Source organism: Gracilinanus agilis, chromosome 2 (genome assembly GCF_016433145.1).
Source record: "Gracilinanus agilis isolate LMUSP501 chromosome 2, AgileGrace, whole genome shotgun sequence".
In the NCBI taxonomy this organism is placed as follows: domain Eukaryota; kingdom Metazoa; phylum Chordata; class Mammalia; order Didelphimorphia; family Didelphidae; genus Gracilinanus; species Gracilinanus agilis.
Genome location: NC_058131.1, coordinates 38,022,775 through 38,042,894, shown reverse-complemented (window position 1 = coordinate 38,042,894; position 20,120 = coordinate 38,022,775). Strand labels below are relative to the sequence as shown.

Below are 20,120 nucleotides of genomic sequence, written 5' to 3'. Positions count from 1 at the left end.
GAATAATGTCACACAGCTGGATAGAACATTACAGGGGGCCACATCTGGCCCGCTGGTAGTTTGTCCATCACTGATCTAATATATTAGTCACCCTTCATAGTTCTGAATGCCATTAATGTATATTACAAAATGGGGACTATATGGAACAGTCATTTTTCTCTCAAAGCAATAAGTAGTATTGTAACTGAAGAAACATTTGATTACTCAATTCTTATATATTTAATAAATTTTTATTAAGCTCTCCCCCTCTGTACAGTTAATCTCCAACAAGAAACCTCTAATTAGTGATGAGGCATTCATTATATTTATAAAGATTCTTACTACTGTGAATTATCTTAAATCTTGTAAGGTGTTCCTCTAGCTGAATACTTTCTCAAACATATTATATTCAAAAGGTTCCTCAATGGTATGAATTTTCTTATGAGCAGCAAAAGTTTGTCTCAATCTGAAAGCTTTCCCACACTGATTACATTCAAAGGGTTTCTCTCCAGTATGAGTTTTCTTATGTGTATTAAGGTTTCCCTTTTGGCTAAATGCTTTCCCACATTCATTACATTCAAAAGGTTTCTCTCCAGTATGAATTCTCTTATGTGCATTAAGGCTTCCCTTTCGACTGAAGGCTTTCCCACACTGATTACATTTATAGGGTTTCTCTCCAGTATGCATTCTCTGATGTTGTAAGAGGTATGAACTATGCCTGAAGCTTTTCCCACATTCATTACATTCAAAGTGCTTCTCTCTAGTATGAATTTTCTTATGTATATTAAGGTAAGTACTATTCATGAAGGTTTTATCACATTCATTGCATGACCAAGGTTTTTCTCCAGTATGAATTATCATATGTACCTTAAGACTCCTATTCTGGCTAAAGGCTTTTCCACATTCATTACACTTGTAGGGCTTCTCTCCAGTATGAATTCTCTTATGTACATTAAAACTTCCTTTCTGGCTGAAGGCTTTCCCACAGTCACTACATTTATAGGGTTTCTCTTTTGTATGAATTCTTTGATGTTGACTTAGATATTGATTACTGCTGAAGGATTTCCCACATACATTACACTCAAATGGTTTCTCTCCAGTATGAATTATCTTGTGTATATTAAGGTGAAAATTGTTGCTGAAGGTTTTTCCACATTCATTACATGAGCAGAGTTTCTCTCCACTATGAATTATCTTATGTGCATCAAGACTTCTCTTCTGGCTAAAAGCTTTCCCACAGTCATTACATTTATATGGTTTCTCTCCAGTATGAATCCTCTTGTGCACATTAAGGCTTCCTTTCTGGCTAAAGGTTTTCCCACATTCATTACATTTATAGGGCTTCTCTCCAGTATGAATTCTTTGATGTTGAGTTAGGTATTCATTGCTGCTGAAAGCTTTCCCACATTCATTACATTCAAATGGTTTCTTTCCAGCATGAATTAGCTTATGTCTTTTAAGGTTTCCCTTCTGGCTGAAAGCTTTCCCACATTCATTGCATGTAAAAGGTCTCTCTCCAGTATGAATTCTTTGATGTACAGTAAGGCATGAGTTAATGCTGAAGGCTTTGCCACATTCATTGCATTTATGCGGTTTCCCTCGAGTATGTATTCTGTAGTAATGAATAAGGTTTGAATGGTAACTAAATGACTTTCTGCATTTATTATACTTACAAAGTTTCTTCCCTAAGTTTATGTTGTGTTTAATTGGGTCTGAAAATGGTTTGAAGCTCTTTCCAAGTGTGTCATTTTTGTGAAGACAGTTTTTTAAAGGAACTCTCTCTGGAAGCATGAGGATTGCCCCAAATGTATTATAATCTTGAGCATTTAGCTCAATAAAAGATTTCCTGTTTGATATTGTCACTAGCCTGGACTCTTTCTCATGATCACTTTTTTGTCTCTCTAAACTGCCCTCACAATCCCAAGGCTCTCCCAACTTCGAATTCCATGAACTATTCTTGGTGAGTTGCTCCTTAGATGACTTTTCTGCAAAAATAAACTGCTCTGAAATTGGCTCCTTGGTGTCATACCTTGTCTGTAGTACAAGGGAATCTGAAAAAAAAAAGTTTAGAAATCCATTATTTTCTGTGCTAGGAAAAAAAGAAACTCTTATACAAAATTCTAGATTCTACCTCCTCAACCAAAGAGAATGAAGACTTGTTTTATTACCGACATCAAGTGACTGCTATTATCTCCCTACAAGAATAGAGGGGAAAGGAGTTTGAGGAATACCTATCCATTCTACAAAACAGGGAAAATAAAATTAACATCTTAAAAACAAGAATCTTTGAGGTAAAAATGACAAAGAAAAAAGATCTGAAGAGACATCAACCTGTGTCCAGAAGTAGTAAGAGGGAAGAATGTGAACATAGAGAACAAAGGAAAGGACCCCTGAACACTGGAAGCTAAAATATGGTTTACAAAAGAGTATCAATTAGCATGGCTTCATCCAGAACAGAGACTGCTAGGAGACCAAGCTCATTTCCTTTTGATGGCGTTTGATACAGTCTCTAATGTTATACTTAGAGATAAAACAGTGATAAGAATCAAGTAAAATACCAGTCCCAAAGAGAAATAGTTAATATTTATGTCAATTTGGAGTAGAAACTAAGAGGAATAACCTATTTAATATTTCTATCAATGGCTTGGAGACAAACATGAAAAGTATTTCTTTCCATATCTGTATACAAGATAAATCTGAAATATATACTTTCATATGGGATGATCATATGAGATGACTGTTTTTAATCTAAATATATCTTTTTTTTTTAACCCTTAACTTCTGTGTATTGGCTCCTAGGTGGAAGAGTGGTAAGGGTGGGCAATGGGGGTCAAGTGACTTGCCCAGGGTCACACAGCTAGAAAGTGTTTGAGGCCAGATTTGAACTAATCTAAATATATCTTGACAAGCTAGGACATTGGAATCAATATAATAAGATATTTGCTTATGTATATTATTATATGTTATGTTATATATTATGTGCTATAATATATGTAATAAAATATAAAGTTCTCTGGCTTTATGAAAAAGAAAAAACCATAAGAATAAGAGAGCAGAAGTTGCAACTACTTGAAAAAAGTTCACTGGGAAAAAATGAGGCTGGAGAAGAGGGAGAATGAACTACAAATTCAAGTCAACTATAGAAGATCCATTTTATGCTGCACTAAGAGGCTTAGTATTTAAAACAGAAGAAATAAGAGTCTCATATAATGCCCTGGTAAAGCCACATTTGGAATACTGGAGACAACATTATAGGAAGTATTTCTGTATGCTGGAGTATGTAGGCAGTAGGATAACTGGAATGGTGAAGGGACTCAAGAGCGTGTGGTAAGAGGATAAAATGAAGAAACTAGGGATGGTTAGGCCAGTGAAGAGAAGACATAAGGAGAATCTGAGAACTGTCTCCAAGAATTTTAAGGGCTGTTCAAATTAAGAGAGATTAGCACTAGACTGCTCTTTGCTGCCCTCTGGAAGGTTCTAGCATAGTACATGCTGACACTGTAAAGACTAAGCTAGCTGCTGAGAAAACGGAAGAAAAGTTATCATGTTGCTACTTTGGGAGCAAAGTCAGAAAGAAATTTCAGAGTCACAAAATCAGGCAATATTTGAGGAACCATTGAAAATGAGCAGAATTCATCCAGAGCACAGTTGGGAGAGGGAAGGATACCAGAGTAACAGATTAGAAATAATGGAGATAAGGAGAAATGTCAGAAGAGATTTGTAAGCCTTAATTATTTCACATGGGAAAAGATGGTAATGGCCTGAGTTAGGGTAGTGATACTGTGAACAGAGCAAAAGGGATAGATTCAAGAAATGTTATGGAAATGGAATCAATAAGACTTGGCCACTGGCTAAATAATCATGGGAAGAGTAAGAAGTGGGAAGAGTAAAGAATAATACTGAGAGGCTCAGTAGATAAAGAGGCAGGCCTACAAAGGGGAAGTCCTAGGTCCAAATTTGGCTTCAGATACTTTCTAGCTGTATGATTTTGGGCAAGTCACTTAACCCCAAATGCATAGCCCTTACTACTCTTCTGCCTTGGAACTGATACTTAGTATTGATTCTAAGCTGGTAGGTAAGAGTTTAAAAAAATAAGAAGAATACTGAGGTATGGAAGATGGGTGGATAAGAAGATAATCGTCTCCTTGACATAAACAACTGTTTAGGCAAAGGGGGAAACAGTAAGCTCCAATTTAGACATGATTAATTTGAGAAACTAATGGAACATCCAAGTGGGACACCAAGTAGGCAGTTGGATTAGATAGTGGATTAGGGTTCAGGGGAGATGTTAAGACTAGGTATCGGGATTTGGAGTAATCTGTAAACATAGGAAAACTGATGAGAGATAGCCAAGGAAGAGAGTATAGAGAAGAGGGAAGAGTTAAAATCCTCTAGAATGGATGAACTATCTGAAGGAGGAGAAGAGCAAAGGGAAGAAGAGAGACCCCTGAAGCAACAACTAGAAGTGGTAAGTGATTCTGGGAGATGAAAGAAAAAAGTAATCAGAGATAACCCAGAGAAAAAAGATAACCAAGGTAGTGAAGCATGAGGGGGACTACAGAAGATCATATGGCCTATGAGTTTGAAGGGGTCCTAGGAGCATCAAGCCCACCCCAAAGACCTGAACAAGAGTGCCAGCCACACCAAATCTGAAAGTGGTCAGTGGGTCTCTGATGGAAGTCCTTCACTGAACCCTGGAACCCAATGCCTCCTGAGGAGGCTGATTACTTTCATTGTTGTTAATGTTGTTATTGTTCAGATGTGACCAACTCTTCAAATTCCATTTTAGGTTTTCTTGGCAATGATACTGAAGGGATTTGATATCCCCTTCTCTAGCTCATTTTACAGATGAGAAAACTGAGGCAAACAGGGTTAAGTGCTTGCCCAGGGTCACTCAGCTAGTAAGTGTTTGAGGATAGATATGGACTCAGGAAGATAAGTCTCCCTGACTCCAGACCTAGTACTCTCTCCACCGTACCACCTGGCTACCATACATTTTTAGCCAGCTCTAATTCCTACAAAATTTTTGCCTTAAAGCAAGCCTAAAGTTGCCTCTTTCTTTATAGCATCCTTCTTTTGCACCTAATTCTGCCTCAGGGGCCAAGAATATGTTTAAACGCTTTTCCCAGTGGCAGTCCTTCAAACACAGAACTAGTGCCTTCCCTAAATGCGCCTGTTTGGTATTCAAAGCTTTTCCTTACCCACCCCTTACTTTTTCGGGTTCCTCATGATCTGTGTTACAGTGACACTTGCCTCCCCCCTGTGCCATCTCTAAATATGGAGCATTTTCGACTGTCTCTCATGTCTGGAATTCTCTCCCTTCTCATCTCCACATCCTGGTTTCCTTCAATTCCCACCTAAAGTTCTACTTTCTATACTATTGTGCTGTAAGAAGTGATGAATTGGAGGATTTCTATATGAACTGGAAAGACCTCCAAGAACTGATGCAGAGTGAAATGAGCAGAACCAAGAGAACTTTGTACACTGAAAGTGAAACACTGTGGAACTATCCAATATAATGGACTTTACTACTAGTAGCAATTCAATAATCCAGGACATTCCTGAGAGACTTATGAGAAAGAATGCTATATACATTGAGAGAAAGAACTATGGAAGTAGAAACACAAAAGAAAAACTTATCACTTATCACTTATTTATACGAGTATGTGATTGGGGGTTTTGGCTTTAAAAGATTGCTCTATGGTAAAAATGAATAATGTGGAAATAGGTATCAAATAATTACATTTGTACAACCCAGTGGAATTGCTTGACAGTTCTGGAAGCAGGGAGGGAAGAGAGAAAAAGAGAGGAAAGAATAATGAATCGTGGAAACATGGAAAAATTTTTTAATAAAAATTTTAAATTAAAAAAATAAAGTTCTACTTTCTATAGGAGGATCTTATTGATTCCCTCTAATGTTACAGTTTTCCCTCTATTTATTATCTCCAATCTACCCTGTTAGTACTGTAAGGATGGGATTTGTGCAAGGGGGATGGGACCAAAGGAGCCAGAGAAAGCAGTTGCTGACAACTGCTGACAGTTGAGACCAGAGAGAATTCTGGGAATTTTCCCAGAGGAAGAGAGAGAGGAGAGGTCTTAAGGTGGAGGACTGGGAAGAGAGAAGAGGAGGTCAACCCAGTCCTGAGGGCTTCCTGAGGATCTTTCTTTTGGAAATTGAAACCTTGATTCCCTGATCAAAGCCATTCCGTCGCATCTCACCCACCAAGACCTCAACCATCGAGTTAGCTAAGTTTGGGCTCCATTTTGGAAGCAATCTCTTAGTCTCTTAGGAGAAGGGGTGAGGGGAGAAGCTTAGAAGTGGGAACCCTAGTGGCAGACCCCATAGGAATAGTGAAGAGGGCACCCCAAAATTCCTCTGCCCTTCAACCCTTTCCCCAGTCCCTGATTTGAGAATAATACAAAGCCATTCAACAATCAGATAGTGTTCCAGTGTGTCTGAGAGACAAGGGAGAAGGGAACCACAGCTTGGTCTGGTTGCCTCCATCTTGAAGCCAGACCACCCGCTGTGAAATTAACTGACCTGGGAGAGGTTTGTGTGAACCCTGTCCTTATTCAGGATCAGATTGGGGTACCATATACCTCCTTTTATAGGGAAGCCTTGCCCCTAACTCCTGTGGGGTGGCACAACCATCCAGGTCACCCTGTTTCGGGGTAATACTTAAAGTCTCCCAGTGTATAATTGAACCCAGGGGAGTGCTGGAAGAGAGACTCACCACATAGACTTTCTCTATCTCCCTTCTATAAACATCCATTACTGGCCCTCTTTATTATCACAGTACATAGTTGTTTGAATTAAGACTGTGAGCTCCTTGAGAGCAGAGCCAGCATTCTGCCTTTGTATCCCCAGCACTTAGGACAGTACCTGGCATGTTGTAAGCCTCAATAAATGCTTGTTGCCTGAATAGCTGCTTTTCACTTGCTCACCTAAGGAAGGAGTTTTTAGGACTTTTCCCTTTAGTATCCATGAAGCTTCTCTCTTTTCCAAGTGAGAGATGACATCTGCTTTGGAAACTGGAAGACCTGCTCATGGAGAAATGGAAAAAGACAGAAAATAGAAAGACATCTTCAAATTTATCATCTCCAAATCTCTCCCTCTAAAACACAGAGAGCATGCCAAGAAGATCCAAAGGGTGGTAATGAATGAAATGTGAAAAAAATAATTTGTATTCCCAAAATGCATAGGTGATGGTTCAGAGGGTCTCTGGACCAAAGAAAATTAGTTCCTTTTAATACTCAGGATCCTGATGAGAAGATAAAACCATTTCACATTACCAAGTCTACTCTGGGATTTTATCAAAGATATTTTTGATGAAGAAGACCAGGCAGTAACCTCAGGAACAGCACAATAAAGTTGCTAACTTACAGTCAGTGAAAGCAAAAAACTTCCATCTGGGAAAAGGGGAATCGTATAATGGTCCTCTTGGCAATGAAGGATTTAGGAATATCTTCACATTACAAGTATTGTGAGAATGTCCCTGCACACCACGTCAGGACTCAGCCAAATACTGAAGTTATCTCATAGCCTTTAAGAAGAGAGAATGCAAAGCTAGCTCAATGGTTGGAACAACTCCTGGGGCAAAAGCTATCCTTACCAAGGGAGATGAAGTTCTCATAATTCTCTAGCATCACATCTCTGTACATGTTCTTCTGAGCAGGATCCAACTGGCCCCATTCCTCTCGAGTAAAGTCCACAGCCACATCTTGGAAGGTTAAGGATTTCTGAAATAAAAAAAAAAATAACACATTCCTGTTCACCCAAGGAAAAGGATAAGGGAATGAACTATTCTGAATCTTTAATCATAGATTTAGACCTAGAAGGACTTAGAGGATGTTTTATCTAATCCCCTTATTTTATACATGTGGAAATTGAGGCCCAGTGGGATTAAGTGACTTGCTTAAGGTTATACCAGTTATAAATGATGGAGTCAAGATAGGACATTTGCATTGGACCTTAAAGGATAATTTTAGTGGCCAAATCAGAATGACCTTATAGACACATTGGAACGTCATGAGCAAAGGCATGAAGGCAAAGCAATAAGGAGCATTTACAAGATCTGGTGAGTTTGGTCTGAAAGGGAACAGGATGAAAAGGCTAAAATAGTAGAGTAAAGCTCTCCACACTACAATAAGCATCAAATATTTATGTGATCTAAATATAAAAGATCACATCATAAAAAAATTGAGGAAAATGGAAAGATATAACTAGATAACTATGGCTTAGAAAAGATGTTTTATCTGAAACAATGGCTAGAGATCATAAAAGATAAAATGGATAAGTAAGATTACACAATTGGAAAGCTTTTGCATTAACAAAATTCAATGTATCTAACACTAGGAAAAAATAAATTAATGAAAGAAAATGCTTAGAGCAAATCTTCCTTAGAAAGGTCTAATATCTAAGAGAGATAAGGAAGTGATACAAATCTATAGGAAAAAGCTGAATGTTCTCCAATAGATACTCAAAGGCTCTACAATGGAGTCTTTGGCTCTGGAGTCAGGGACATGGACTCAATTCCTCTGATGCTTTCAATCTATCTAACCTCAAGCAAGTCATCCTTCATCTAAAACATCAGGAGAGGAATAAAACAAACCAAAGGTGTCTGTCACGGTGAGGGGAACCAAAAGGAACTTTCCAAAAAAGATGAAATGCAAACTATCAACAATTGTATGAAAAAAGGCTGAAATCATTAATAATTGAAGAAATTTTAAATTTTAAATTCTAAGTTTTCATCCAACATCCATCAAATTGGCAAAGATGAGAGATGAAAATAGTCAATTTGGAAGAGCCCCTGTAAAAGAAGGCCCACTAAGATGAAAGTGTGGACTAGCAGAAAATACTAAATATTTATAAAAAATCATCTTCACACATAATAAAGTTATCCATGATGAAGGCAGAAGTATTTTGCAAAAAATATTCTACAATATGCTACACATGTTTGCAGTCATACAAGTGACTGGAAGGTAAAGAATACAAGATTCTACCATACTTATTGTTTGTTGACTTAAAAAAAAAACACATCTAATTTGGCAGATCAAATTGCTGCTTTAAAGGGCTCTTTTTATCTTTAGGCATACCCCCTATAGGGAACAATGACAAGAGTTACACTGGACAGGCAGGCACAAATGGGTTGCAAATTGTATCACTAGAAGGAACATCCAAATTGTTGAGATCACATATTCATTTGAAAATTTAAAGATTCCTCTTCAAGGGATTCCTTGAAAGACATGACAATAAATTCTTCAATGATTTCCTAATTAATGATATTAATAAAAGTGAGGCATAAAACAAACATGTTCTCGTCTAAGGTGTTTGCCACAAAGAGGGACTCTCTCTAGATTGTGGTATCTTCCATTTGCCCTTAGTTTGTGGGTGGCAACAAGCTAACTGCCCCAACTAACCAAGCCTAAAAACATAGAGGAACTTCCTAAATGAGATCCATAATCACTCAAAAGAGTTTGGCTTATCTATTCAGAAAGATGAAAAAAGTGAATAAGTGAATAAAGTGAACAAGTGCATATTGGGCAGGCACTGCAGAGTAAAAATAAAGTGATTCCAGAATTGAATACCAGTCAAAGGAGTTGGATATCACTTGGGAAATCTCATTATAACTTAAATAGCAACACCCACTTTTTTTTTAACACCAATACTCTTCCAGTAATACTCTGTGGCTACGTGTAATGGAATAACACAATCTCTAAAGAATACAAGATGTTGGGCAAAGAGCATTGGAAAATGGCACAGTGAATGTGAGTGTATTGAAGTACAATGTCAATGAAGAACTACATGGGAGAAGTGGCAGGCATAGAGTGTATGATCAGAAAAGGTGGGACAACCATGTAGCAAAATGCCAGGGATATTGGAAAGAGAAGCCAGGTACTACATCTAAAAGGAAGGGCACCAGAATTTTGAGTAAACTCCAGCCACTGATTTATGGAAGGAAGTGGACAAGAGACAAGGGATGAGGAAGAATTGATAGGTTTTGATATACACAGAGGAATGTATCTCCAAAACAGATAAGACTACAAATCAATCACTCTTGGGCACCGAACACAGAAAAAATCATGTCCCACTGTTAGGATAACAATACTGCTTCATTTTTTCCAGCATTTATTTTTGTTTTAGTATATCTAGATACACAAATACCTCTTATATATATGCCTTCTAAGACCAAAAGTTTCAGAGAAGGTGCCAACATATATTGAAAGAGGTGTTCCCTATGCCATTGAAATCACAGGTCTAGTCCTCATCCCTATCCTATTTAAAATTAAATCAAAAAGGCTAAGGAGAAGGCAGATTGCCTAAGCAACTAGAGTAGGATATCAGAAGACCAGCGGAAGTGGAAAGTACCATGCTCTAGCAGGCCAAGGTATTCTCACCTGAGGAGGCTGCTTCTGAGTGCTATGGTAGCAGAGAATGCAGCAAGTCTCCTAAGGGAAGGCTGTGAGAAGTGGAGCTGTATAATGATCTGTGCCAGGCCCAGTTCCCCTCCCTCTCTTGCCACTAGCCCAATCTCCTCACTGTCCTGTGCAAAGAGGAGAAACCCTCCCTCTAACCTCAGGCCTGTTCTTTCCCATGGTGCTTGTCCTTTGAGGGAAGAGAAAGAGCCAAGTCTGTGGGTAACAGGACTTCTTTCTCCCACTGTGCAGATTGGACCTCCTTCTCCGGAAAAGCCCTCTTCCCATCTAACCTCAGCCTTTGGAGGAAAGCAGAGTAGTGAAGTGGGTTCTCTGATCTGACCACCAGCTCTGTGACTTCCACTTCATGCCGTTGCCTCAAGCCCAATATCCAGTCTCTTTGGGGAAGATGAGTGCAGCTCTGCTCTCAATGATCAACATTCTCAAAATGTCCCAGAGACTCTAGACTCCTGTAGATCATCACCAGAGCCCTATTCTGCACCCCAACTACCTGGTTCTTCATTCCCATCCTTCCAACCTTCTCATGCCAAAGCCTGATCCTCTGTCCACCTAGCTCTTCCCACTATGCCCTCTGGAATGCCTGTTCCACAGGCAACATACTTCCCTTCATCTTAAATCTTTTCCTCCCCCATGCCTTCCATCTACCAGCTCCTGCTGAAACCTGGTTTCACCCTGATTACAGACTCCCTGGATATCCTTTTTAGCATGGACTGAACCTTCACTCATCCTCCTCAGTGCCCTGGTCAAGGATAGAAGTTAGAATACCCTTGTTCCCCACTGTCCCTTCTGGCTTCTCCTTCCTCCTTCATTCAGTAACCTCTCCTCCTTTGTAGGTCATGGTATTCCTATTGACCACATAATAAAAATCCTGGCAACTATTGTTTACAGACACCCATATGGGTCACTCCCCTTCATTCCTCAATGAGTTAGGTACATGGTGCATATTTTGTCCCTCCTCTCCAAGTGCCCACATGTTAGGGGACTTAAACACACATATTGACCCTTCCCTCAAATATCCTAACATTTCAGTTCCTTAACCTATTTTCTTCCTCTGAGCTTCTCCTCCACCCTATCTTAGATGGTCATATCCTTGATCTTGCCATCACCCACAAATGTACCACCACGATGTTCAAGAATTCTGAAATCATTTTAACGAACCATATTTATTGGTTTTTCACTTCTTCCTCTGCATTCCCTTAAAAAATGCTACTCTACATCTGCACCATGACCTTTAATCCCTTGTTTTTTTTCCCTAAGTTTTTTTCCCAAACCATCTGCCCAGCACTAACCACACTCTTCTCTTTTCCCCATCTGGACCCCTGAATGAACCAACTCAATGCTATCCTCTCCTCCTCTTTTGAATCCTTGGCCCCCAAACCAAATCACAAATTATACTCACCAAGCCACAGCCATGGATCTTTCCTATCATTTGTTACCTTTATCCTGTACATGTGCTGCTCGACTTCAATGGGAAAAAAATCACACAGCCATTCTGACTGGCTTCACTACAACTTTATGTTACACAACCTCAACTGGGCCTTCACTGCTGCTATGAAATCTGATTAAGCCTCCTTGATCAGCTCCCTCTCCCTCTCCAGAGTAACTCTTCCTTTTCTCCCCTCCTCAAATCTACCATGGCTCCCCTCCCCTGACTCTGGTGGCTGAGAACCTTACCTCATCTTTAACAAAAAATTGAAACCAATCACTCTTAGCCTACTCTTCTCCCCTCTTCCTCATCTCCTATCACTCAGATACCTTTGGCTATTCTCTCTTCCTTCACTCCTGCCTCACATGAAGTGGTCTTCTTCCTTACCAAAGCTAACCCATCTACCTTCTCAAGTGATTCCATTCTATCCCATCTCCTCCAACAGATTACCCATCCTCACTCTGTCACTTATTTTCAATCTCTCCTTCTCTACTGGCTCATTCTCTTCTGCCTATAAACATAACTATGTCTCCCTCAGTCCCACCCGCCAAATACCCTCCCTTGATCCTTCCATCCCTGCTAACTATTATCCTCTCTCTGAACAGGCCATCTCCAGTAGGTGTCTTACCTTCAGCTCTTCTCACTTTCTTCTTTAACCTCTTCTTGTGCCTTTATCATTCCACCAAATCTGCTCTTTCCTAAGTTACTAATAACTTAATTGGCAAATCCAATGCCCTTTGCACAATTTTCCTTCTCCTTTCCTCTCTGCAGCCTTTGACACTATTGATCATTCTCCCATCTTTGATACTCTTCTCTCCAGGTTTTCAAGACACCCTCTTTCCTAGTTCTCTTCCTTTCTTTTTCTTCTCAATCTTCTCTATGTCCTCTTCCAGATCATGCCCTCTAATCATAGATGTCCCTCAGGAGTCTGTCCTGAGCCCTCTTCTCTTCTCCCTCTCTACTACTTTACTTACTACTATATACTCTTTGATCCAGTGAAACTGGCCTCCTGATGCTTTCATATACAATCCAGTTCATCTTTCAGCTCTGGGCATTTTCTCTGGTTGTCCTCTGTGTGTAGAATCCTTCCCTCCTCGGCTCTGACTCTGACCTCTCTTTAAATTCCACCTAAATCCCATCTTCTACAGGAAGCCTTACCCAACTCCTCTTCATTCTAATACCTTCCCTCTGTTAATTATTTCCTATTTATCCTGTATGTAGCTTGCTTGTCCATATGTGTTTCCTTGTTGCCTCTCCCATTAGTTTGTGAGCTCCTTGAGGGCCAAGAATTTCTTTTGGATCTTTCTGTATCCTCAGCACTTTGTTCACTGACTGATCTTCCTTTTCACTTACCATACCCTCAGATCCAATCAGCTGTCAAGCCTTGTTGATTTTATCTCAAAGCATCTCTCAGGTCTCTTCTCTCCATTTATACAGCCTACCTCTGGCCCTTATCATCTCTCACTTGGATTATTTCAGTGGTTTCCTAAATGAATTTTTCAACATGACCCATTTCTAAGCCATCCTCCACGCAGCTGCCAAAATGATCTTTCTGAAGCACAAATCAAATCTCCCTCTCCTCCTTAAGAAACCTGAATGGCTCCCTACTATCACTAGGACAAAACACAAAATCATCAGGGTGGTCCTTAAAGCCCTTCACAATCAAATTCCAGCCTTCATCTACAAGCATAGTACATATGACTCCCCTTCACACTCTTTACAGGTCCAACCACACTGGCCTCCCTTCTATTATCTGAACTTAGTTCTCCCATACATAGAATTCACTCCTTCCTTGCTTTTTTCTCTTAGAATCCCCAGATTCCTTCATGGCCTTCCTCTGTTCAGATGCCAGCTTTCAGGAAAAGCCCTTTCTGCTTCCTTTAATTGTTAGTGATCAAAATTATCATGTATATACATTTCTGTTTACATGTGGTAGTTTTACTGCAAAATGTGTGCTTAGTGTAAATGTAAACTCCATAAGGGCAAGAACTGTTTGTATTTCCAGGGCCTAATGTAATGCCTCGCATAAAGTAGGTAATATATAAAATAGCTATTATTAATATTAATTATTAAATGGTTATTCTTATATATTACATAAAATCATATTATATTTCTATTATTAATAAGTGCTTATAAGATTGGACTGGTTTGGAATATGGCTATGGAGAGCTAAACTTTATGAAAATGTCAAAGAATAGGTAAAGTAGAGGGAGGGAGGAAGCTGAGTAACATGGTTTATCAAGAAGATGTGTTTAGGTGAGGAAATCCAGGAAAGAAAATAGGGAAACATCCTGGAGCACATCTGAATGAAGAGGAATGGAGTCAAAAGCAGAAAACATATGGTGATCTCACTGACAAAAAACAAAAACAAGACTAAGGAAGCTGATCTCAGGTTAAGTGTACTGACCCCAACTTCCTTGCCTCTAGGCTCTCCCCAATCCAGGCTATCCCCCACTTGGCCTTCCAACTGATCTTCCTCAGGGCAGGTCTGCTCATGTCTCCCTCTCCTCAAAAAAAAGGCATTAGAGCTCCCTATTACTCCCTATTATCAAATATAAAACCTTCTGGCATTCAATGCCCTTCATAATTTGGTTTCTTCCTGCTCTTCCAGTTTTCCTGCATTTTGCTCACCCTGATATACTTGGCAATCCAAGACATAGGGCCCTTGTCTATTCCTTGCAACTACCCTCCATCTCCTGACTTCAAGCATTTCACTGGCTGCCTTCCATGTCTGGACCTCTCTCTCACTTCATCTCTATCTCCTAGCTCCCTGGCTTCCTTCAAGGATAGTTTCACCTTCTGCAAGAAGCCTTTCCCAGCCCTCTTTGAATTTAGTGTATTCCTTTGGAGATTACATCCAACATAGCCTGTACATATCTTGTTTATATAGTTGTTTACATGTCATCACTCTCATCAGGTTGCAAGCTCTTTTAGGGCAGGGACTATCTTCTTTCTACCTTTCCCTATATCCCCTGTACTTAGCATAATGCCTGGCACACAGGAATTTAATCAATTCTTATTGACGGACTGACTAGAGGACAGAAGGTAATCCTCCATCTCTCTTTCCACAGAGATAATAGGAATTAGCGGAACATGGCATACCCTGACAGGTAGAGTACTTTTAACGCTATTAAACTTTACTTACCTGTCATTTGTTACAAGAGAGGATTTGATGGCTCCCTTGAAGTGAGGAAAAGGTAAGAATATTATAAAATGATAGTGGTATAAAAGTAAGACATCAATAAAACTTTTTTAGCAAAAACATATGACATACCACATGGAAAGAAAGTGGAAATGGATGAAGGATTTGTTAGAAGGCTGAAAGAAAGGAATAATATAGGAATAATAAAGTGATAAGAGAATTCAATAATTCACACTCTGATGATATTTTTCTCTGTCAAAAGCAGAAAAGCTAAGAATGTCTTCCTTGTTTTAAGTAATGTTAGAAGACTCATCAAAAGGGAATTCTTTATGAATCTAATTCTCACCAATAACAAAAAATTGGTTTGCTGAAATAGAAGTCATGGAAATCATCTTGGAATTTGTGACAAAGAAGGGAAAAAAGCTAGCCATGGTTGGACATTGTGAAGGAAATTTTTGGTTCTCTGCCTATTCTGAGTTTACACTTGTAAAAAGTACTTTTATTCCCTTTGCCTAGTTGGAGTTAAAACTTTGGTTAACAATAACTTAAATACCCCTACTTAATACTTCACTAGATTGTGAGGACAAGATTAACTCTCCTTTGTCTTTTTGTGAATTAATCAACAAAAGCAAATATACCCATACTTAACCCTAAAATAAGGGAAACTCTTACTACAGGAGTTTACACCTCCAAAAGGAAGACACCCCTACTTAACCTTAAGCAGGGGGAAGTCTGCAACCCACATGCTAAACTGTATGAATCCAAACTGGGCAACAACTCAGAAAGGTATGAATCCTATGAAGAAGAGTTAACACCTTTAGAGGTTGATCCCATAGACAATTTGACCACTATAAAAGGCCCTGAATTTCTGAAACTAGGGAGGTGGACTCCTAGAAGGGTGTTTGTAAACTTCCCTTTGGCTTTCTGAAGATGAGGTCTCTGGGCACCTAGGTAGGACAGTGGAGAGAGTACCAGGCTTGGAGTCTGGGTTCAAATCTGGTCTCACATGCTTCCTAGCTGTGTGACCCTGGGCAAGTCACTTAACCTTCATTGCCCATTTCTTACCACTCTTCTGCCTTGGGACTGATCCTTAGTATCTATTCTAAGACAGAAGGTAAGGTTAAAAAAAAGAAAGCAGTGGGATTCACACCTCTCATCCTCTGAAGGTTTAAACTCTTATCAAAAGGATTCACAAGTTCCTGACTGATTGAGTTTCTGAGGGTGTGAACTCTTTAAATAAGTGACTTTGAATTCCCTTACTTGATGGCTAACAAAGTATTAAATAGGAAAGTTTTCAGTTTTTGATTGATTAAATTAAAAGTTGCTGATTGATAAACAAAGAAAGTTTGATTAACACTTCACATTCTCTTCTCCTTCCTCACCTTTTCATTTCCCCCCTTCTCATGATGGTTAAAATACTGGATGTTCAAAGAAATATTCCTCCATCTGCACTCTATCAGTTCTATATCTAGATATAAATAGCATGGTTCATTATGAGTCTTCCGAAAAAATCTTTGGTCATGTTGATCAGGGTTCTGAGATTTTCAAAGTTGTTCATCTTTGCAGCATTGTTATTGTACAAATTATTCTGGTTCTGCTCATTTTATTTTGCACCCATTGATGCAAATTTGCCCTGTTTTCTTTGAAACCATACCTTTCATCATTCCTTACAGCATCACATGAATATACCAATATTTGCTCAGTCATTCTCCAATTAACAAATACCCCCTCCATTTCTAATTGTTTGCCACAATGAAAAGAGCAAGCAGCTATATTTTCTGCAAATACTTATCATTAGCATTATGTCATGAATAAATATCCAATGAAAGAATGTTTCTTATTGCCTCTGGGAAAACTATTGCATGAATTAAATATCTAGGAGACCATCAGATACCAGAGGTCTTAAGTCATAGGAGGCATAGAGTCATGTATCTTTATTTACCAGCGTGGCAGGTGAGATTCCTGATCTGCAGAAGCCATGGAAGTCAGGGAACTGAGGTGAAACCTTGGGCCAATTGAAGGATCACAGGGGAGGGTTTAGACTGAGCTTGAAAATTCAGAGAGTGAAGCTCACTTCAGTTCTTGGTCATTCCTTTGGGCTCATGAAAGGATGCCTCTCTCTCAGTCATCAGAATTATTTAGGTAAGCCATCTCTGGAAAGCAGGAACCAAGTCCAGGGGAAATCTAGGAACTTGGTCTCTTGGGCCCCATCCCTTCCTGAATTCAAGTCTGCTCCTTGGCTGGCCTTAATTTGTCTGGCCTGACCCTGTGGGCAGCTGGGCAACTGAGGCAAACAGGGTTAAGTGACTTGCCCAGGATCACACATCTAGTAAGTGTTTGAGACTGGATCTGAACTTAGATCTTCCTAACTCCAGGTGTGGTACTCTATCCATTGTGCCACCTAGCTGCCCCAGAATAAGGCAATGGTTGTAGTTTATCCTATTTTATACATAAGGAGACTGAAAGACTCAGAAGAAATAATTCTCCCAGAATCACAAAAGTTTTCACATGGAGAAATTGCTGTTGCTTCTATCCAAGTCTAATATCTTCCATGCAATATGGTAGAAATCTTTCCTAAGGAAAAATGAGGATAGAATTTTATTTCAACGTCTAGTACTTCCATCCTTATAGGCTGTAAACTCAGGCGGGTTCATCATTTTGAAAACTGGGAATCTTTTGGAGTCAGAAAAAAGTGTGAACTTGGAAGACCTCAAAGTGACTGGATATTAGAAGTGTTAACTCAGCTCAGTGCTAGTGAATTACAGCAATAAGGATTCAGTCCAAGGGAATTCACACCTTTTCAAGGTGTTAAATAAAGGGGTGGAGCTACTTCCTATAAAAGGACCAGATCATCTCAGCTCAGACAGATTTCCTTTGGAGCAACTGAAAGTCAACAGATCACAACTGCTGAAGCAAAGAAGCTACAGAGAAAAGTAAGTGTCTTACAAAATTTTTGCCTTACAAACTTACTTAATTTTTTTAAGAATTTGAGAATTGAATCTTGTAGCCAAAGAGGGAAGGGAAAGTCAAAGGGTGTCAGGAGAGGGAGATAAGCATTGCTCACCTTTCAAAAGAAGTAAATGGGTGCCTAGGATTGTAAAGAATTGCTAGATTTTGCAGAAGGCAATGGGAATGTAGCCAACTGTTTGGGCACACTCCATCTAAAGGGATTTTTACACCAGTGCCTCTTGCTGCTGCCTGGAAAGTCTTAGTAGTCACTCATTCCTGTCCTGGGTAAAAACTTGGACATTTCTGAGGCAGTTCAATGTGGACACTGTAGAAGTGACAGGAATGGTAGGCAAAACCCCTCATATTTCAGGTCATTTATAGAGGTAAGCTTGATAAGTTAGCATTGAGCAGGTCAGTGGAAAATTGAAGGGTTATCAGTAAGGAATCTGAGCAGTGTTTATGAATATCTCAGATTCTCTTCTTTTGTGTTTAACACTTGTGTGTTCTTCATTGAATCTGGCAGATTTTCAAGAGTCAGGTAGAGCCTCTGGAGCCTCAGAAGCTGTCTGAGACATCAGGACAATCAGAGCTGCACATCTGCTTATCCCCCGGCTGTCCAAGAACATGTATTCCCGCGTGCTTGGCCTCCACTGGGTACTGCCCAGAGTACACCAGACTCAAACTGCAGCCCAGAGCGGATCCGGGGCAGGCTGCCTCAGTGAGACACAAGGAGTGACTCAGGAAGAACTGAGGCAGAGAGAAGCAAGCTCCCAGGAGAACCAGGAGACCATCCACCCAGACAAGTTCAGCAATGCCAAGCGCTCCTGGAAGCCCACAGTGCTGGGTAGGATTCAAAACAAAATGCGGGCCCGGGCCACGGCCACAACACCAAAGAAACCAAAGCGTCTCCTCCTTGCTGCTCTCGGGCTTAATGGTAAGCAGAGGAAGGCCACCAGCCAGCAGCCTGCTTTCACAGTTCAAAGGGATGAGCCAGATGTTGAGAGTGAGAAGGAACTTCTTAGCCCTAAAAAGGTGCAATACGAGGACAATATATTGGATTCCAATTCAGCTGTTTCACCACCAGAGACAAGAAAACCTTTGGTGCCCTGTCATCAAACAAAGGATGATAGTTCTGAAGCCTCTCTTCCTCGGGACACGTCCATGAAACTGGAAGCCCAAGAAATGGTATCAAATATCATTGAAGTCTCTGACTATGCAGAAGACATCTATCTTTACCTCAGGGAAATGGAGCTTAAACGTAAACTGAATGTGGATTTCATGAAGAATCAGCCAGATGGCACTGACAGAATAAGGGTTTTCTTAGTGAGCTGGCTAGTGTCCCTAGCGGAATTCCACCAGCTCCAGGATGAGACTCTGCACTTGGCCGTGAACTATATAGATAGGTACCTCTCCTTAGAATCAGTGTCTTTTGGGGAGCTGTCCCTGATTGGCATTGCTGCCTTGCTGGTTGCCTCCAAGTTTGAAGAAGTCTTCCCACTCAGGGTAGGAGGGCTTGTTAACCTCCTAGCTGGCCAATTCTCTAAAAAGGAGATCATAAGAATGGAGCGCAGGCTGTTGGAAGTGCTGACTTTTGACCTTTCAGCACCAACAATCAATCATTTCCTCACTCAGTATTTTCTTCATCAAGAGCAGCCCAATTCTGAAGTGGAAAATTTAGCCATGTTTCTGGGAGAGTTAAGTTTAATCGATACTGACACCTATCTGAAATATCTCCCATCAGTTATTGCAGGAGCTGCATTTCATCTAGCTCTCTACACAATCACTGGCAAGAGCTGGCCTGAGTCACTGGTCAGAAAAACGGGATACACCTTGCAAAGTCTTAAGCCATGTCTCCTGGACCTTCATCAGACCTACCTCAGAGCACCAGAGCAGGATCTACAGATTATACAACAAAAATACGAAATGGCAGTGCACTGCTCAGTATCACTCATCAAACCTCCAGAGACATTAAACTTAGAGTGAGCAAAGGACTCAGAGCTGAAACTGCAATAGAAGCCTTGCTGTGCAATTTATATTATGGACCTCGGTTTCTTCACAAAGAATCACTTTAGCTGAAGCATAGTAGATTTTTTTCTCCAGCCCTTTAATCTTTCTGTATGTGCATCTCCCTGTTTTAAATGTATTTTTTGTAGACAACATATATGTTATATACATAACAAAAGCATT

The 20,120-nt window shown here is 39.9% G+C and overlaps 2 protein-coding genes across 2 annotated transcripts; one reads left to right on the top strand and one right to left on the bottom strand.

The window, feature by feature from the left end:
* Window positions 1-246: 246 nt before the first annotated feature.
* Window positions 247-11,142, bottom strand: LOC123233192 (zinc finger protein OZF-like). Its single transcript, XM_044659343.1, has 4 exons — window positions 11,062-11,142; window positions 7,593-7,719; window positions 1,916-2,030; window positions 247-1,591 (listed from the first exon to the last, which is right to left on the bottom strand). Exons 1-4 carry the CDS (start codon window positions 11,140-11,142, stop codon window positions 358-360), a joined length of 1,557 nt encoding a protein of 518 aa, XP_044515278.1. The 3' UTR covers window positions 247-357.
* Window positions 11,143-18,557: 7,415 nt separating this feature from the next.
* Window positions 18,558-19,916, top strand: LOC123233191 (cyclin-A2-like). The gene has a single exon (XM_044659342.1). It carries the CDS (start codon window positions 18,558-18,560, stop codon window positions 19,914-19,916), a length of 1,359 nt encoding a protein of 452 aa, XP_044515277.1.
* Window positions 19,917-20,120: the final 204 nt, after the last annotated feature.

Excerpts from the sequence above, each read along its gene's own strand:
- LOC123233192 (XM_044659343.1), bottom strand. The coding sequence starts at position 11,142 with ATGAGTGAAGGTTCAGTCCATGCTAAAAAGGATATCCAGGGAGTCTGT. Across the intron at positions 2,031-7,592 it reads TGAGAACTTCATCTCCCTTG|ATTCCCTTGTACTACAGACA; the intron begins GTAAGGATAGCT and ends TTTTTTTTTCAG. Across the intron at positions 1,592-1,915 it reads AATAGTTCATGGAATTCGAA|AATACATACTCGAGGGAAAC; the intron begins GTTGGGAGAGCC and ends TCATTACTACAG.
- LOC123233191 (XM_044659342.1), top strand. The coding sequence starts at position 18,558 with ATGTATTCCCGCGTGCTTGGCCTCCACTGGGTACTGCCCAGAGTACAC.